This window comes from Oryctolagus cuniculus, chromosome 15 (assembly GCF_051225735.1).
Source record: "Oryctolagus cuniculus isolate XC-2025 breed Fujian yellow rabbit chromosome 15, ASM5122573v1, whole genome shotgun sequence".
Classification (NCBI taxonomy): domain Eukaryota; kingdom Metazoa; phylum Chordata; class Mammalia; order Lagomorpha; family Leporidae; genus Oryctolagus; species Oryctolagus cuniculus.
Genome location: NC_142881.1, coordinates 59,006,134 through 59,021,438, shown reverse-complemented (window position 1 = coordinate 59,021,438; position 15,305 = coordinate 59,006,134). Strand labels below are relative to the sequence as shown.

At 38.7% G+C, this 15,305-nt stretch overlaps 1 protein-coding gene across 2 annotated transcripts in view; it reads left to right on the top strand.

Moving 5' to 3' along the window:
- The window catches only part of CTNNA3 (catenin alpha 3), a 1,694,949-nt gene that overhangs the window by 421,674 nt on the left and 1,257,970 nt on the right, over positions 1–15,305 (top strand). For both annotated transcript variants that reach the window (XM_017348752.4, XM_070057731.2), the window contains exon 7: positions 15,001–15,204. In XM_017348752.4, the coding sequence (XP_017204241.3) occupies positions 15,001–15,204 (204 nt within the window). The remainder of the gene's footprint in view (positions 1–15,000; positions 15,205–15,305) is intronic.

Here is a 15,305-nt window from a genome sequence, read left to right as displayed (position 1 = left end):
TTTTTTATTGATCTAAGCAGATAAAAACGGAAAGAATTCATGATATGGTATTGTGTGTAGACCTGGTTGCCGAACACTGACAAAAATACCAGAATGCTTAGAACAGGATTATTACCTTAGGTGAAATGAATTAGATCAGTGAAAATTAAAAAAAAAAATCATTCATTTAAGAGGTAGAGCAAGAGTGAGAGAGAGAGAGCTCTCCATCTGCTGATCAACTCCCCAAAAGCCTGAAAAGGCTATGAGGCTAAAGTTAGCAGCCAGGAGCTCAATCTAGGTCTCTTATATGGGTGGCAGTAACTGAATTACTTGAGTCAATCACGGCTGCCTCTCAGGGTTTGCATTGGTGAAAATTAGAATCAGGGGCTGGAGGCAGTTATGAAATCCAGGCACTCCTGTAGATGTGTGTGTCCTAATTGGTGGTTTAACTATTAGATCTAATATCTCCTCCAGGTGAGTTAAATTTTTTATCAGTGCTTGGAGTAAGCACCATCACAGTACTCTCGGGCTATTTGAATGTTCCTTACTAATAATTTAGAGAAAAAATGTTAAGGAACTCTATTTATCCATTTTATTTTATAAATGTATTAATTATTTCTCTATAATATTTTTCTAGTATACTAATGAATACACAACAAAATGCAAGTTATATACATTCTGACTTACTTCAACTAACTCTATAGTTAAATTTGTATGTATAAATTACAATAACTTCCCAAAGTTCTATAACTTGTGTTATCTTGCTAGTTTATAGCTTTTGCTCACATTTTGCCTTCTTTTACATTTTTATAGAGCTTCTGTTTTTTTAGATTGTTTAAATGGAAGTGCCTTAAAATAAGGGATAAACTAGGCTAAGGAGTGCCTGTGAGTTTTCTCAATAGTATTTTCTATTGGTAATCACAAGGAGAAATTTTCAGAACAAAAATTTTTTGTTCTGTTCCAGTTATATCATCACTCTGAAAACTGATAATGTAGTTGCTTGAGAAACATTATTTATGCTATGTGGTTATTATTTCTGCTACTCCCAAGTTGAAGCATAGCATGTGTTTTTGTGAAGAATGTTGGTACTTGATTATAATCATAGCTGCATCTCTTTTGATAGGCAATTTCACTTTGGAGAATAGGTGTAAGATTTTTAGTGTTTTGAATGTAAATCAGATCAATCCCATCACAGACTAGAGTGTGTGCATGATGAATAGAGATTACTACACCAAATTTATTAAAGTACAAAGAACTTTCCCAACCATATTGATATTCTGCTTTAGCTTGCTTAAGTTTTTTTTTTTTAATATAACATTTACATGTCCTGGTAATGAATTACCAAAGCATTGCTGGAAATCTGAAATATATTTAATGATTAATAAATATTTGTGGAATGAATGTCTGATACACATTTGAATGGTATATTAGGGTTCTGTTTTAGGATGTGTAGCTTTCTTCACAGTGTTCTATGGCTCCTTTGGTTGGTATACATTGCAATGCATTTAAAGGCAAATGTATTCACAAGAAAACTACTGAGGTGGGGTACACCCGACCGAATAGTAAAGTGTCTTCTAAAGTACCTTAATTAAGATTAATTTAATTAATTAAAGGTATAGATTTTAACCTAAACTGACACATTATTTTAAGCCAAAACCTGTAGTTTACATTAGAGCTTTACTCTTGGTGTCATACATTCTATATGTATGGAAAAATGTATGTTGCTACATAAAAATGCACCGTTATATGTTACATTACACAAACCATTATGGTATCTTGTAGAGTTTTTACTGCCCTAAAAAGCCTCTGTGCTTCTCTGAATATTTGTGAGTAAATTTGACACTGATGATGAAGATATAAGGAAGTCCTTTGAATATCAGTAGAGAGATTTCCAATGAACATTTGGTAATTAAGAAAATCTACTTTGTTATATTTCTTTTCCTTGTTGGTAAAATGGGAGAGTTTCTTGTAAGGATGATAAGGTTTTTAAAAATAATTTAACAGTTAAAATCTTTGTGAGAAAATGTGTTATGTTTGGCCTATGATGTCAAAATTATTTTGTGTGTAGTTGAGAACATGTTTTAATCTAAACTTCTTTCAGAGTTCTTATTAGTTAGAATAGAGTTTGTTTTGGAAGGAAATGAGAAATGGACTCCAAAAACAACTTGGTATTCATGGGATTGTTTGGTTATTATGCAATAAAATTTCTGTTTGATGAAAAAAATGTCCTCTATACTCTGCCTATCCATCCCTCTCTGCCCAAATACCAGGTAACCATTGACCTTTTTACTGTATCCATAGTTTTTCCTTTTCCAGAATGTCATATAATTTGAATCATATGTACAGGATATAGCATTTTCTTATTGGTTTCCTTCTCTTAATATTAAGTGTTTAAGTTCCTCAGTATCTTTCGATGACTTAGTAGTTCATTACTTTTTAGTGCTGAAGAATATTCCATTGTCTGGATATACCACAATTTACTTATCCTTTCACCTACTCAAGTACATCTTGGTTGCTTCTCAGTTTTGGCAGTTATGAATATGGCTGCTATGAATATATCTGTGTGCAGGATTTTTGTGGACATAAGTTTCCAACTCCTTTTGGCAAATACCAAGAAGGGAGATCACTGTATTGTGTTGGAAGAATATGTTTGTTATTTTCCTTATAATTTAAAAATTATGATAATTTTACTTATTTGAAAGGCAGAGAGAAGGAGGGAGTGGGGAGGGATAGAGAGGGAGAGGGGAAGAGAGAGAGAGGATCTTCCCTTTTCTGATTCACCTCCCAAATACCAAGAATAGCTGAAGATGGGTCAGGCAAAAGCCAGGAGCCCAGATCTCAAGTTAAGTCTCCCGTGTGGGCGACCGGGACCTAAGTACTCAAATCATTATTTGCTGACTCCCAAGGTGCTCATTAGTTCCTCTACCAGTCCAGCTCTCTGCTGTGTCCCGGGGAAGGCAGTGGAGGATGGCCCAAGTGCTTGGGCCCTGCACCTATATGGGAGACCAGGAGGAAGCACCTGGTTCCTGGCTTTGCATCAGCGCAGCGGCCATTTGGGGGGTGAACCAATGGAAGGAAGACCTTTCTCTCTGTCTCTCTCTGTCTCTCTCTGTCACTAACTCTGCATGTCAAAAAAGAAGAAAAAAAGAAAAAAAAAGTGGATTTGGGACTCAAGTTCAGGTACTCTGACATGGGCTATAGCTTTCCTAAACATTTTAATCCCTATGACAAACATCCAGCCCTTAAGTTTAATTTTAATTTTATAAAATTTCAAGTATTTAATTGAAAAATAAAGAATGTATATTTCAAGGTATACAGTGTGATGATGAACATTGTATACTGATTATTCCAGTCAAAATATTTAACATGTCTTTCATCACCTGTATTATGTATTAATCACCAGAATTTGTCCAACATATAAATAAAACTTCATTCCTTTGATTAATATCACCTTATTTTCCCCACCTCCCAGCCCCTGACAACTACCATTCTACTCTCTGCTTCCATGAGCTCATTGCTTCTTGTCCTTTGGCTAAGATCAAGTGTTAAATGAGCTCAACTTTTTAAATTTCTGCATGTAAATGAAATCATACTGTATTTATTTTGGGGGGCTGTGGGGAGCAACTCGGACTAGACTGTTACTGGAATTAAGACTTATTCTATGCATCTGCTCTCCCACAATATGGCGCTGAGAAGGGAGTAACAACTTCTACGCAGCTGCCTCTCGCCAACTTGAGTGATGACCTGTAGGAGCTGATCCTGCTCCTGATTGGAGGAGAGCAGCGTACTCGGCGTGTGGGTAGCAGAGTTGGGATTGGTGGAAGAGAACTATAAAGGAGGAGAGAGACAACATGCACCAGGAACATCTATCTGAAGGAACACCTGTGCAGCCCCCGAGAGAGCTGGCCGGCGGTGTGCCGCTCCCCCACGGAAGTGGGGAAAGTGGCAGGGGGAACCGCCCTTCCACGGAGGTGGAAGGGTCGGTAGCAAACCCAGGAAGAACCAGCAGCAAACCCGGGAAGGGCCAAGCAGACAAAAGAACAGCGCAGGGTTCAGTGTCGTTCCTCCACGAAGAGGGGGAGCGACATAATGGTGCCTTGACTCGGATAGGAAACCTAGGAGGGAAGAAGCGGGAAGAAGTGGGAAAATACTGGAGAGAGAGACTAGCAAAGAGCCTAGGGGAAAGCCGGATGGAAAAGGTGCTGGAAGAAGCTATCGAAAGCCTAGGCATAGACTCGGATACGGACTACGGGGGGAAGCTGGGAGAAATCTCTAAGGTTGAAAGCGAAAGTGAAACCTAGAAGAAACTTAGACTCGGTTACGGACTGTGGGGAGAAGCCAGGAGAAATGAGAGGGGAATATTGTTGGAAGAAAAGTTAGGAAACATACCGGGTAGAGAAAAATATGTTAGGGAGGATGAAGCCGCGGGGGCAGGCTGAGGCGGAGACGTAAGCTAGGTTTCGTCAAGTCAGTCCGGGGAGCAAAAGGCGAAAATCTAAAACCAGAGGCGGAGACGTAAGCCAGGTTGGAATCCGTCAGATTAGCCCGGGGAGCAAAAGACGGGAAGCCAAACCGAAGCGGAGAGGTGAGCTAGGTTGAATTCGCCAGGTTAGCCCGGGGAACTTAGACTGAATACCGGTGGCGGAAACGTGAGCTAGGCTGTGTGATTCGCGGAAGCCGCCGCGTGCAGAGAGAGCGCGCGGGCACGAACAGGGAGAGCGCACGGGGAGTGAATAGATAGGGAATGCGGGGCTGGCGCGAAGGCCGTGGGGCTGGCGCAAAGGGCGCAGAGACCGCTGAGTGCGCGCGAAGCCGGGAACCCGTGCAGAGCCGGGAAGCCGCCGCAGGGCGAGGCGCCGAGAAGCAGCCTCGGGGCGGGCGCCGGGAAGCCGCGGGGATAAGAGAAATAGAAGTTTAGAAATAAAATGAGAGAAATAGGAATGCTGGCAGATAGAAGTATAAGGAGAGATAGGAATGCCCGGAGATAGAGAAATAGAGAAAAATAAGGCCTCCCCACAACACGGCAATGAGAGAGCTTGGATTCGGTCTGCCTGATTAGTAAGACGATAAGCACCTGTGGGCGGCTGCAGGTCACTGAAGACAGGCACGTTATTAACACCAATAAGTCTCCCCACAAGACGGCAATGAGAGGGCTTGGATTCAGTTTGCCTTACTGGTAGGGCTTGTAAGCACCTGCAGGCAGTTCTAGCAGAGCAGAGCATGCGCTGCAGGGCACTGAACACAGGCACGCATCAGCGCCTAAAAACCTCACAACATGGCGAAGAGAGGACCCAGATTCAGTTTGCCTGATTGGTAGGGCTTGTAAGCACCTGTGGGCAACTCCAGCAAGCAGAGTAGAGTGTGTGCTGCGGGGCACCGAAGACAGGTGCGTATCAATGCCAAAAAATAAAAAGAAAGGGGGAATTGTGGGGAGCAACTCGGACTAGACTGTTACTGGAATTAAGACTTATTCTATGCATCTGCTCTCCCACAATATGGCGCTGAGAAGGGAGTAACAACTTCTACGCAGCTGCCTCTCGCCAACTTGAGTGATGACCTGCAGGAGCTGATCCTGCTCCTGATTGGAGGAGAGCAGCGTGCTTGGCGTGTGGGTAGCAGAGTTGGGATTGGTGGAAAAGGACTATAAAGGAGGAGAGAGACAACATGCACCAGGAACATCTATCTGAAGGAACACCTGTGCAGCCCCCGAGAGAGCTGGCCGGCGGTGTGCCGCTCCCCCACGGAAGTGGGGAAAGTGGCAGGGGGAACCGCCCTTCCACGGAGGTGGAAGGGACGGTAGCCAACCCGGGAAGAATCAGCAGCAAACCCGGGGAGGGCCGAGCAGACAAAAGAACAGTGCAGGGTCCTGTGTCGTTCCTCCACGAAGAGGGGGAGCGACATAATTGTGCCGTGACTTGGATATGAAGCCTAGGCAGGGTTTAGTGTCGTTCCTCCACGAAGAGGGGGAGCGACAGGGGGCTGACTTACTTCATTAGCATAGTGTCTGCCATATTCATCCATGTTGTAAATTGCAGGATTTCCTTATTTTTTATGACTGACCAATATTCTCTTGTTTGGTGTGTGTGTGTGTGTGCATATACACATCATATGTGATATGTATGCAATTATTACTTAGGCAATTGCCATGTTTTGTCTATTGTGAATGATGCTGCAATAAAGATCATAGAACAGACATCTCTACAACCTACTGATTTAGTTTGCTTCATACATATACCCAGAAGCTGATTTCTGGATCACATAATATTTTATTTTTAACTTTTGGAGAAAACTCCATACTATTTTTCCTTATGGCTACACCAATTTGCATTTTCCCTCAATAGTGTGTAGAGTTTCTTTTGTTTTTCAACATCTGATCTGACACATTTTATCTCTTACCTTTTTAATGATGTGCATACTGATAAGTCTGAGGTTATATCTGTTTGTGGTTTTGATTTGCGTTTCTCTGATGATTAGCAATGTTGTTCAGTTTTTCATATGCTTATTAGCTGCTTACATGTATTATTTTGAGAAATGTATATTCAAGTCCTTAGCTTATTTTAAGTTGCTTTATTATTATTGCTATTATTAGCTATTGAATTGTACGAGTCCCTTGTATGTTTTGATGTTAACCTCTCATAAGATATATAGTTTGAAAATATTTTCCCCAATTTGCTTTTTCATTTGTGATTATTTCCTTAATGTACAGCGCTTTTTAGTTTGATGAAGTCACATTTATTTATTTTTGCTTTTTTTACTTGTCCCTTTGATGTCATATCTAAAAATGTCATTGCCAAGACCAAATGTCAAGAGCTTCTTTGTTAGATTTTATAGGAGTTCACAGTTTCAGATCTTATATTTAATCAGTTTGAGTTAATTTTTGTGAGTAGTGTAAGACAAGGTTTTAGTTTCATTCTTTTGTAGACATTCAATTTTTCCAGCATTATTTGTTGAAAAGACTGTTCTTTCCCCATTGAATATTCTTGGTGCCCTTTCAAATATTACATGACTATATATGTGTGACTTTATTTCTGTGACCTCTATTCCATCACATTGATGTATATGTCTGTTTTTATTCTAGTAAAATACCATGTTGATTTATATAGTTTTGTAATATGTTTTGAAGTCAGGAAGTATATCTCCAGTTTTGTCCCCATTTTTTTTTCAATATTGCTTTGACTATTAATAGTCACTTTTTGGTTCTTCCTGAATCTTGGAATTGTCCTTTCTATTCCTTTGTAGAAAATTAAATTTATTTGAAAGGGAGGGAGAGAGAGGGTGTGCAGGAGAAACACACACAGGCAGCTCCCATCCATTAGTTTACCCCCTAAATTTACGCAATGGCCAAGGCTGGGCCATAGCCAGAGCCAGATGTCAGGACTGCAGTCTAGGTCTTCCACTTGATTGGCAGGAAGTCAGTTACTCAGCCATCATTGCTACTTTGTAGAGTCTGCATTAGCTGAAAGCTGGAGTCAGAAGTCAGAACTGGAAATTGAAGCAAAGCATTCTAATGGGGATAAGGTATCTTAATTGCTAGACGAAAGACTTGTTCCACTATTGGAAATTTGGTAGACATTTGGTTGAATTTCTAGATCATATTAGATAACATGGACATTTTAATAATATTCTTCTGATCTATGGACATGGTATATCCTTGCATTTCTTTTTGTCTTCATTTTATGTCATCAATGTGTTATTATTTTAAATGTGTAGATATTTCAACTTCTTGGTTGAATTTATTGAAATTATTATTTTTTATTTTGATTTGAATTTATTGAAATTATTATTTTTGATGCTATTAGGAATTGTATTTTATTTACACCTTTTGCTGGTATCTTATGTGCATGTATGTACAAAGAGAATCCAAAGTGCTATTGTGTGTTTATTTATATGTCATGATGTCACTTTCATTTTTATTCTATCATATATTCCAGCAATCTTTTCAAGTTATTTTATGTAGAATCACCTGACATCATTCACTTTTAAATACATATATGGTCATGATGTCAAGATTCCCAAAAACTTTCCAGTTATTTCTGTTTCAAAAGGCCACATGGTGAGTTTTCTTTCACCATAATTCCAGTTGGTTAAAATATTTTACATTATAAGTTTTTCCCTTTAAGATAATGTTAAGGCTTCAACAAAAAATAAAAATGATCAGTGATGCCTATTTAAACTATATCCTCTTCATTAAAAGATTTAATATATTTTAAGTCATTCTGTATATCACTGTTTGGTTTGCTTATTACATTCTTAGTCCATGAGTTGTATATATCTTTTAGATTTTAAAATACCTATAAGTGTATCATTGATTTTACAATTTACTTTTAGTTTAATTTTAAACTTCATTTCTTTTTTTAAAAGATTTTATTTATTTATTCGAGAGGTAGAGTTACAGATAGATAGAGGGAGAGACCCAGAGAAAGGGCTTCCATTTGCTGGTTCGCTCCCCAAATGGCTGCAACAGCCAGAGGTGGCCTGATCCAAAGCCAGGAGCCAGGAGTCAGGAGCTTCTTCCGGTTCTTCCACATGGGTGCAAGGGCCCAAACCCCTGGGCCATCTTCCACTACTTTCCAGGCCATAGGCAGAGAACTGGATCTGAAGAGGAGCAGCCAGGACACAAACTGGTGTCCACATGGGATGCTGACACCACAGGTGGAGGCTTAGCATGCTTTGCCATAGAACTGGCCCATAAACTTTATTTCATGGGATCTGATTTTCCTATATGCTTATCCTATAGATTTGTGAAATAATATACTCTTTTTTCTGATTTCATGGATCTTTGTCCTACCTTTCACTCAATTTTCTTTGTCTTTGGGAGTAAAGCACATTTCTTCCCTTGACTGACCTTCAGGTTTTAGTGTTTCTGCTTCTAAGTTCCACTTCATTATAACCTTGTTCAGGTATACTTGATAAGATAAGATCTGCGTAAGATTACCTCCAAATGTTTTAAGCAACTTATTTAAGACATTTTAAATTGTTAAATAAAAATTGCTTATATTTACAGTATGCAGCATGATATTTTGAAATATGTGTGTATTGTATAATGGCTAAATGAAACTAATTAGCATAAGCACCCCACACACCTATCTTCATTTTGTGGTGAGAGCATTTAAAACCTAATCTCGTAGTAATTTTCAAGTATATAATACAATATTATTATAATTATTTTTTTACTTGACAGAGTTAGACAGTGAGAGAGAGAGAGAGAGAGAGGGAGAGAGAAAGGTCTTCCTTCAGTTGATTCACCCCCCAAATGGCTGCCATGGCTGGAGCTGCACTGATCCGAAGCCAGGAGCCAGGTGCCTCCTAGTCTCCCAAGCGGGTGCAGGGGCCCAAGCACTTGGGCCATCCTCCACTGCCCTCTTGGGCCATAGCAGAGAGCTGGACTGGAAGAGGAGCAGCTGGGACTAGAACTCGGTGCCCACATGGGATGCTGGCACTGCAGGTGGAGGATTAACCAAATGAGCCACGGCGCTGGCCCTAAAACATTATTATTAACATGTAAAATATGTTATACAATTTATACAATAAATCTCTTAAACTTATTCCTCCTGGATAAATGAAATTTTCAACCCATTTACCAGTATGTCCCAAATTCCTGCCCCCCTCCCTTACCCCTGGTCATTACCACTATACTCTCTGATTCTATGAATTTGACTTATATAGATTCCATTTTTAAGTGAGATCATGTGGCATTTGTCTCCTGTGCCTGGCTTTTTTCACTTCACATAATTCCTTCCAGGTTTAATCATGTTGTGGCAAATGATAGGATCTTCTTTAAAAAAAAAAAGAGCTAAATAGAATTCCATTGTGTATATATACTACCTTTTTATCCATTCATCTGCTGACAGACTCTTAGGATGATTTCATATCTTGTGTGTTGTGAATAGAACGTCAATGAAATGGGAATGTGGGTATTTCTTTGGCATACTGATTTTACTTCCTTTGGATAGAAACACAATAGTAGAATTGCTGGATTCCATTACAGTTCTGTTTTCAGTTTTTGAGGAACCACCATACTATATGATTGTATCAGTTTACATGCCACCAATAGTATTAAGGTTTCCTTTTTCTATATGTCCTCATCAGAAAAATTACCTTAAATTTTAATTCCATGTGCTATGGAAATTCTATTTTTTTTTTGAGAATCTTACAAATGGTCACTTGCCTTTAACTAACTCATTTCTACACTCAATTGTACAGACTTATGCCTAGTCAACCTTAACTTGTCAACTAATTTTGTGAGTATTTATACTACAGCTCTATATTATATATTTTATTATTTTTTGTTAGTCTTTGTCAGTTCTCTTAAGATGTAATCCCTGTGAGGACGGCAGGGATGTTCACTATTTCATTCCCAATTCCTCACACACTGCCTGGAACAGAAGAGTCTACAGAAGGACTCAAAGTGTAAGGAAAGAATAACTGAAGAGGAGTTGGGGTTTGCGTTCAAGAACCTAAAAGGAAAAAACACCTTTGGGAATAAAGGGGAGGGAGGAGAATATGAATGAACATGGAAGAATTTCTTCCTTGAAGAGAGGTAGGAAGAAATGGATGAAGAATGTCAAGGGAAAGGTGAATAAGATCCAGGGTTTAAACCTAGGCTAACTGCTGCCAGAATGTGGACTTTTAATCCGTAAACTACACTGTCTCCTAATATGGAGCAATCTAAGAGAAGAATGTGGAATTAGGATTCTTACTTTTTAAAAAAGCATTGCTTTGTCAGCAAAGTGTTAGGGAGGAAGGTGTATATGTGGCAGTAAAAGGGAAACTGTAGCTTTTTGTCATGTGTCTTGCCAACAAACTGCAAGAGTATTTTCACATATAGCTATAATGCAGCAGAAGAGATCATTTATGCCAGTTGTTCTCCAGCAAATCTAGTGCCATTTCGTATAATGTTAAAGTGACTTTAAAAATTTTCTTGTTTTTATTGGTCTGATGACAAGGCTACTAAATTTTTATAGATTGTGAAAAAGAGGGCAGCAATTTAGGCAGAATCAAGATGCATGTGTGTAGGTATCAGGAGTTAGAGTAGGCAATGGTTTTAAGTTCAGATGGGCTTGAAGAATAAGAACTTCTAAATGTCAAGCAGGTAAAAACCCAGACTGGGATCACTTGAGGAATGTACTTTAGAGAGGAGCCTGACTAAATTTCCTGTTAAAGCACAAGTTGCTTGCTGATATGAATCACAACCAGAACAGCTAAAATTATGATTATTTTTCTTGGAATAATTATCGGTGAAAAAAATGGAAATTTTGTAGACCTTCCCTATCATCACAGTTGTTCCTATTTTATCTTCCAATTGCATTTGAAAAACTCAAGAATAATAGCGTTACCCTCAGAGTTACTTTTTAAAAAACCTATTTATTTATTTTATTTGAGAGGCAGAGTTACAGAGGGAGAAAAAGGGAGATGCAGAAAGATCTTTCATCTGCTGGTTCACTCCCCAAATGGCCACAACAGCTGCAATGGGGCTGATCTGAAGCCAGAAGCCAGGAGCTAAGAACTTCTTCTGGGTCTTCCATGTGGATGCAGGAGCCCAAGTGCTTGGGCCATCTTCTGCTGCTTCCCAGGCAAATTAGCAGGGAGCTGGATTGGAAGTGGAGCAGCCAGGACTCTGCAGCTTTACCTGTTATGCCATAGCGCCAGCCCCTCAGAGTCTCTTTTAATCATGATGCCATATTGGAGGGCCATTTTAAAAAAGGTTTTATTTAGCTTAATTTTTGTTATGAAATATTGGAGTGATAAGTTTATACTAAATTGGTGACCCTAAGGAAGACACAGCAAAAGTGACAAATGAAACAAGGAGATAAATTTAAATAAATGAAGCCTTGAGTAACAGCCAAGCCCATGGCTGGGTTTATGGTCTCATCAAAAACATTATGTAGGTTGAGCAGTTAGCCTAGTGGTTAAGACACCCTCATCTTGAATCAGAGTGTTTGGATTTGATACTTGGCCCTGGCTCCTGACTACAGCTACCTGGGAATGCAGAATTTGGGAGGCAGAAGTGAGGGATCAAATATTTGAATTCTGCCACCCATGTAGGAGACTGGAATTGCATTCCTAGCTTCTGCTTCTGGGCCTGGCCATTATGAGCATCTGGGGAGTGAACCAGTGGATGGGGGCACTTGCATAAGCCAGCACACGCTCTCTCTGTCTCTTTTTCTGTGTCTCTCCTCTCTCTTCCTCTCTACTTTCTCCCATTCTGTATCTTTTCAGTATGAAACAAATAAAAGAAACAAGAGAAAAATATATAGGAAACACGGGAGGAAGAACTAACCTGAATGCTTTACACATATTTAAATACACAAAAAATAATAAGAATGAAACTGATATTTTATGATTTGATTTTTGTTTTTAACCCTTGTCTATACTCCTGTGGAACAATGGTCTACTCTTCACCTGTTGAACATTATGGTTAGTGGTACATTACGCTTGTGATTATAGAGTAAATTGAAATTATCATGTTGAGAAAATTAAAAGAAGAAAAAAGGAAGGAAGGATGGGGGATTGAGGGAGGGAGGGAGTAAGGTAAGGAGGAAAGCATGGCTGTTTTCTTAGAATTGTATCTATGAAATACATGAAATCTGTTTTTTCTATATTAATAATTTTTTTAAACTTGTAAAATATTTAACCAAGTTTTTATCAGATCCATGAGAATGCTTCAAAAAGTTTGTGGAAAAATTGGAATCAACAGAAAGGTCTGGGATGGGCATTAACCCCACTGGTTAAGATGCTGATTAAGATACACATATCCCCACATTGGGGTACCTAGGTTCACTACCTCACTACAACACCCACCTACAGTTTCCTGTTAATGCAGACCCTGGGAGCCAGCAGTGATGCCTCGGTAGTTGGGTTCTGGGAGGCCTTGATTGCATTCCTGGTTCCTGGCTTTGGCTTTGCCCAGAGAGCCTTTGTGGCATTTGGGGAATGATCTATCAGATGGGAGCTTTCTCTGGATGTCAGTTTGTCTCTGCCTGTGTCTTTCTCTCTGCCTCTTCAACAAACTAATACAAAACAAGATAAACTTATTTTGTCTCAAAAATGTGAAATCTGTGCATTTTTTTCATATATGCCTGTGTTTTCATGAACTTTTAGAGACTTCTTGAATGGATTTCAAAGCTTTTTGCCCAAAAATAAACTTTGCCTTTAATTCTATTTTCCATGAATTGTTTGATGTTCTCACATGTGTTCTAGTTTATATTTTATAGCATATTTTGTAATATCTGAATATTATTCAGTTGTAATTTTTATTTTATCCAAATTGTTTTAAAAGTATTTCTCTTTTTGTAATGATTTTCTCTTCCTATATTGGCCTCATAATTATAATTTCTAAAATTATAGGTAGCTACCACTGATCTCTAAGTAAGTAACATATCGCAACATAGTGTCATGGTCAATATAAGATCTTATACATATATGTATGAGAACTTCAAAAAGTTCTTGGAAATGCTTTATTTTTCAATGATATTTTCCATAAACTTTTTGAAGTCCCCTCATATACACATATGTGCATATGTATGTATTTATTTTTATATACACTAATGCATACTTCTCTGTAGGTATAATATACACATATAAAAATCGTATGCATAAGATTACACAGTATAAATACCTCACTGATGACTTTACTCTGTGTGTACTCGCACATCTGAGGATATGCTTTCATGTTATGTGAAAGGTTCTTCAGAGAGATTTTGTTTTATACTATCTCTTTCTTCAGTTATCATATTATACTTTACCTTGGAAAGTCTTTCTTCCTTGACATATTTCAGTCAAGTACCCTCCGTGCATCTTACTTTCTCCCTTTGCTTCAAAGGCTACAGGGTGTCTTTACTTCTAATACCTAAAGACATATCTTTATGTAACCTTAAAAATACTGCCAGATTCCAAAAGCTGGAATTAGCTAGAGGTTGTAGTAGGTCAATAGGTAGGAAGATGGAGTTTTTATTTTAGAAATGATTAATTAAAATTTAGAACTTTCTTTGATATATTATTGTTAAAGTTATTTAGAGTTTGTGATTTGCAGTGATGCATAATAAGGGCTATGTTGAACTAGATATTACAAAATCTGGATATGTGTTTGAAAAACATTATTTCCTCACCCTCTGATTATTGGTAAGATAGCCTTTGAATATCACTTATCATCAGCTGAAATGTCTGGTTAGTGATACCTCTGCTGCCACCTCCTTATAGTGCTTACAGGGTGAGATGATGTATGAATATGTGAGGGTCTGCCATTGTGATTTAGTGGATTAAGCTTACGCCTGCAACTCTGGCATAATATATGAGCTTGAGTTTGAGTTCCACTGATCTGCTTCTGATTCAGCCCCCTGCCAATGTGCCTGGGAAGACAGTACAACATGGCCCAAGTATTTGGGCCCCTACTACCCAATTGGGAGACCCAGATGGATTTCCCTGGCCAAGTGGCCAATTACTGCCATTTGGGGAGTGAACCAGCAGATGGAAGATCTCTCTCTGTCTCCCTTGATTTCTGTAATTCTGTCTTTCAAATAAATTAGTAAATATTTTAGAACACAAAAAGACATGATTTGTTGAAGATATTGTAGAAATAGTGCAGTCTATAGAGATTATAAATGATGTTATGAATGATAGCCATTGTATTAAGCCTTTATATAATTCTCATAATAGTTTCATAACACAGGAAATATTAATATTCTAGTGTTACAAATCAGGAAGGGAAGGTTCAGAGAACATGAAACGTTGCTGAGTAGGAATTGCTTCTTGGTGTTTTGGCTAAGATCAAGTGTAGTGACTGGTGAGTGGGAAAGGCAAGATTTGAATCCAGGTCTGAGGCTAAAAATGGTCTTCATAATTTCATCACTAATCTGAATAATAATCACTACACAGATTTATTGGTGAACTGGTCAAGGTGGTAAAAATACATTTCTCTTTATTCTCACATCTAAATTCCAAAAGTAAAAACAGAGTAATATTTTTTTAAATAAAAATGTTATGCTGGGAAGTTTTAACCAACCAAATGTGTTCTCCTTTTAGAACTTAATTGTCCTGAATCCACTCACAGTGACTGAGGAGGAAATAAGACCATCACTGGAGAAACGCCTTGAAGCCATTATCAGTGGGGCTGCTCTGTTGGCTGATTCTTCATGCACAAGGGACTTCCACCGGGAGCGGATTATCGCAGAATGCAACGCTATTCGCCAGGCTCTTCAGGACCTACTTTCGGAGTACATGAACAATGTGAGTGATTGGTTTGCCCTCCCATCCGCATCCCTCCTTCTGCCTTGTCTGTGGGCATGTTCTGAGATGCTTTCTTCACCTCCAATAAGATAAATTGCAAA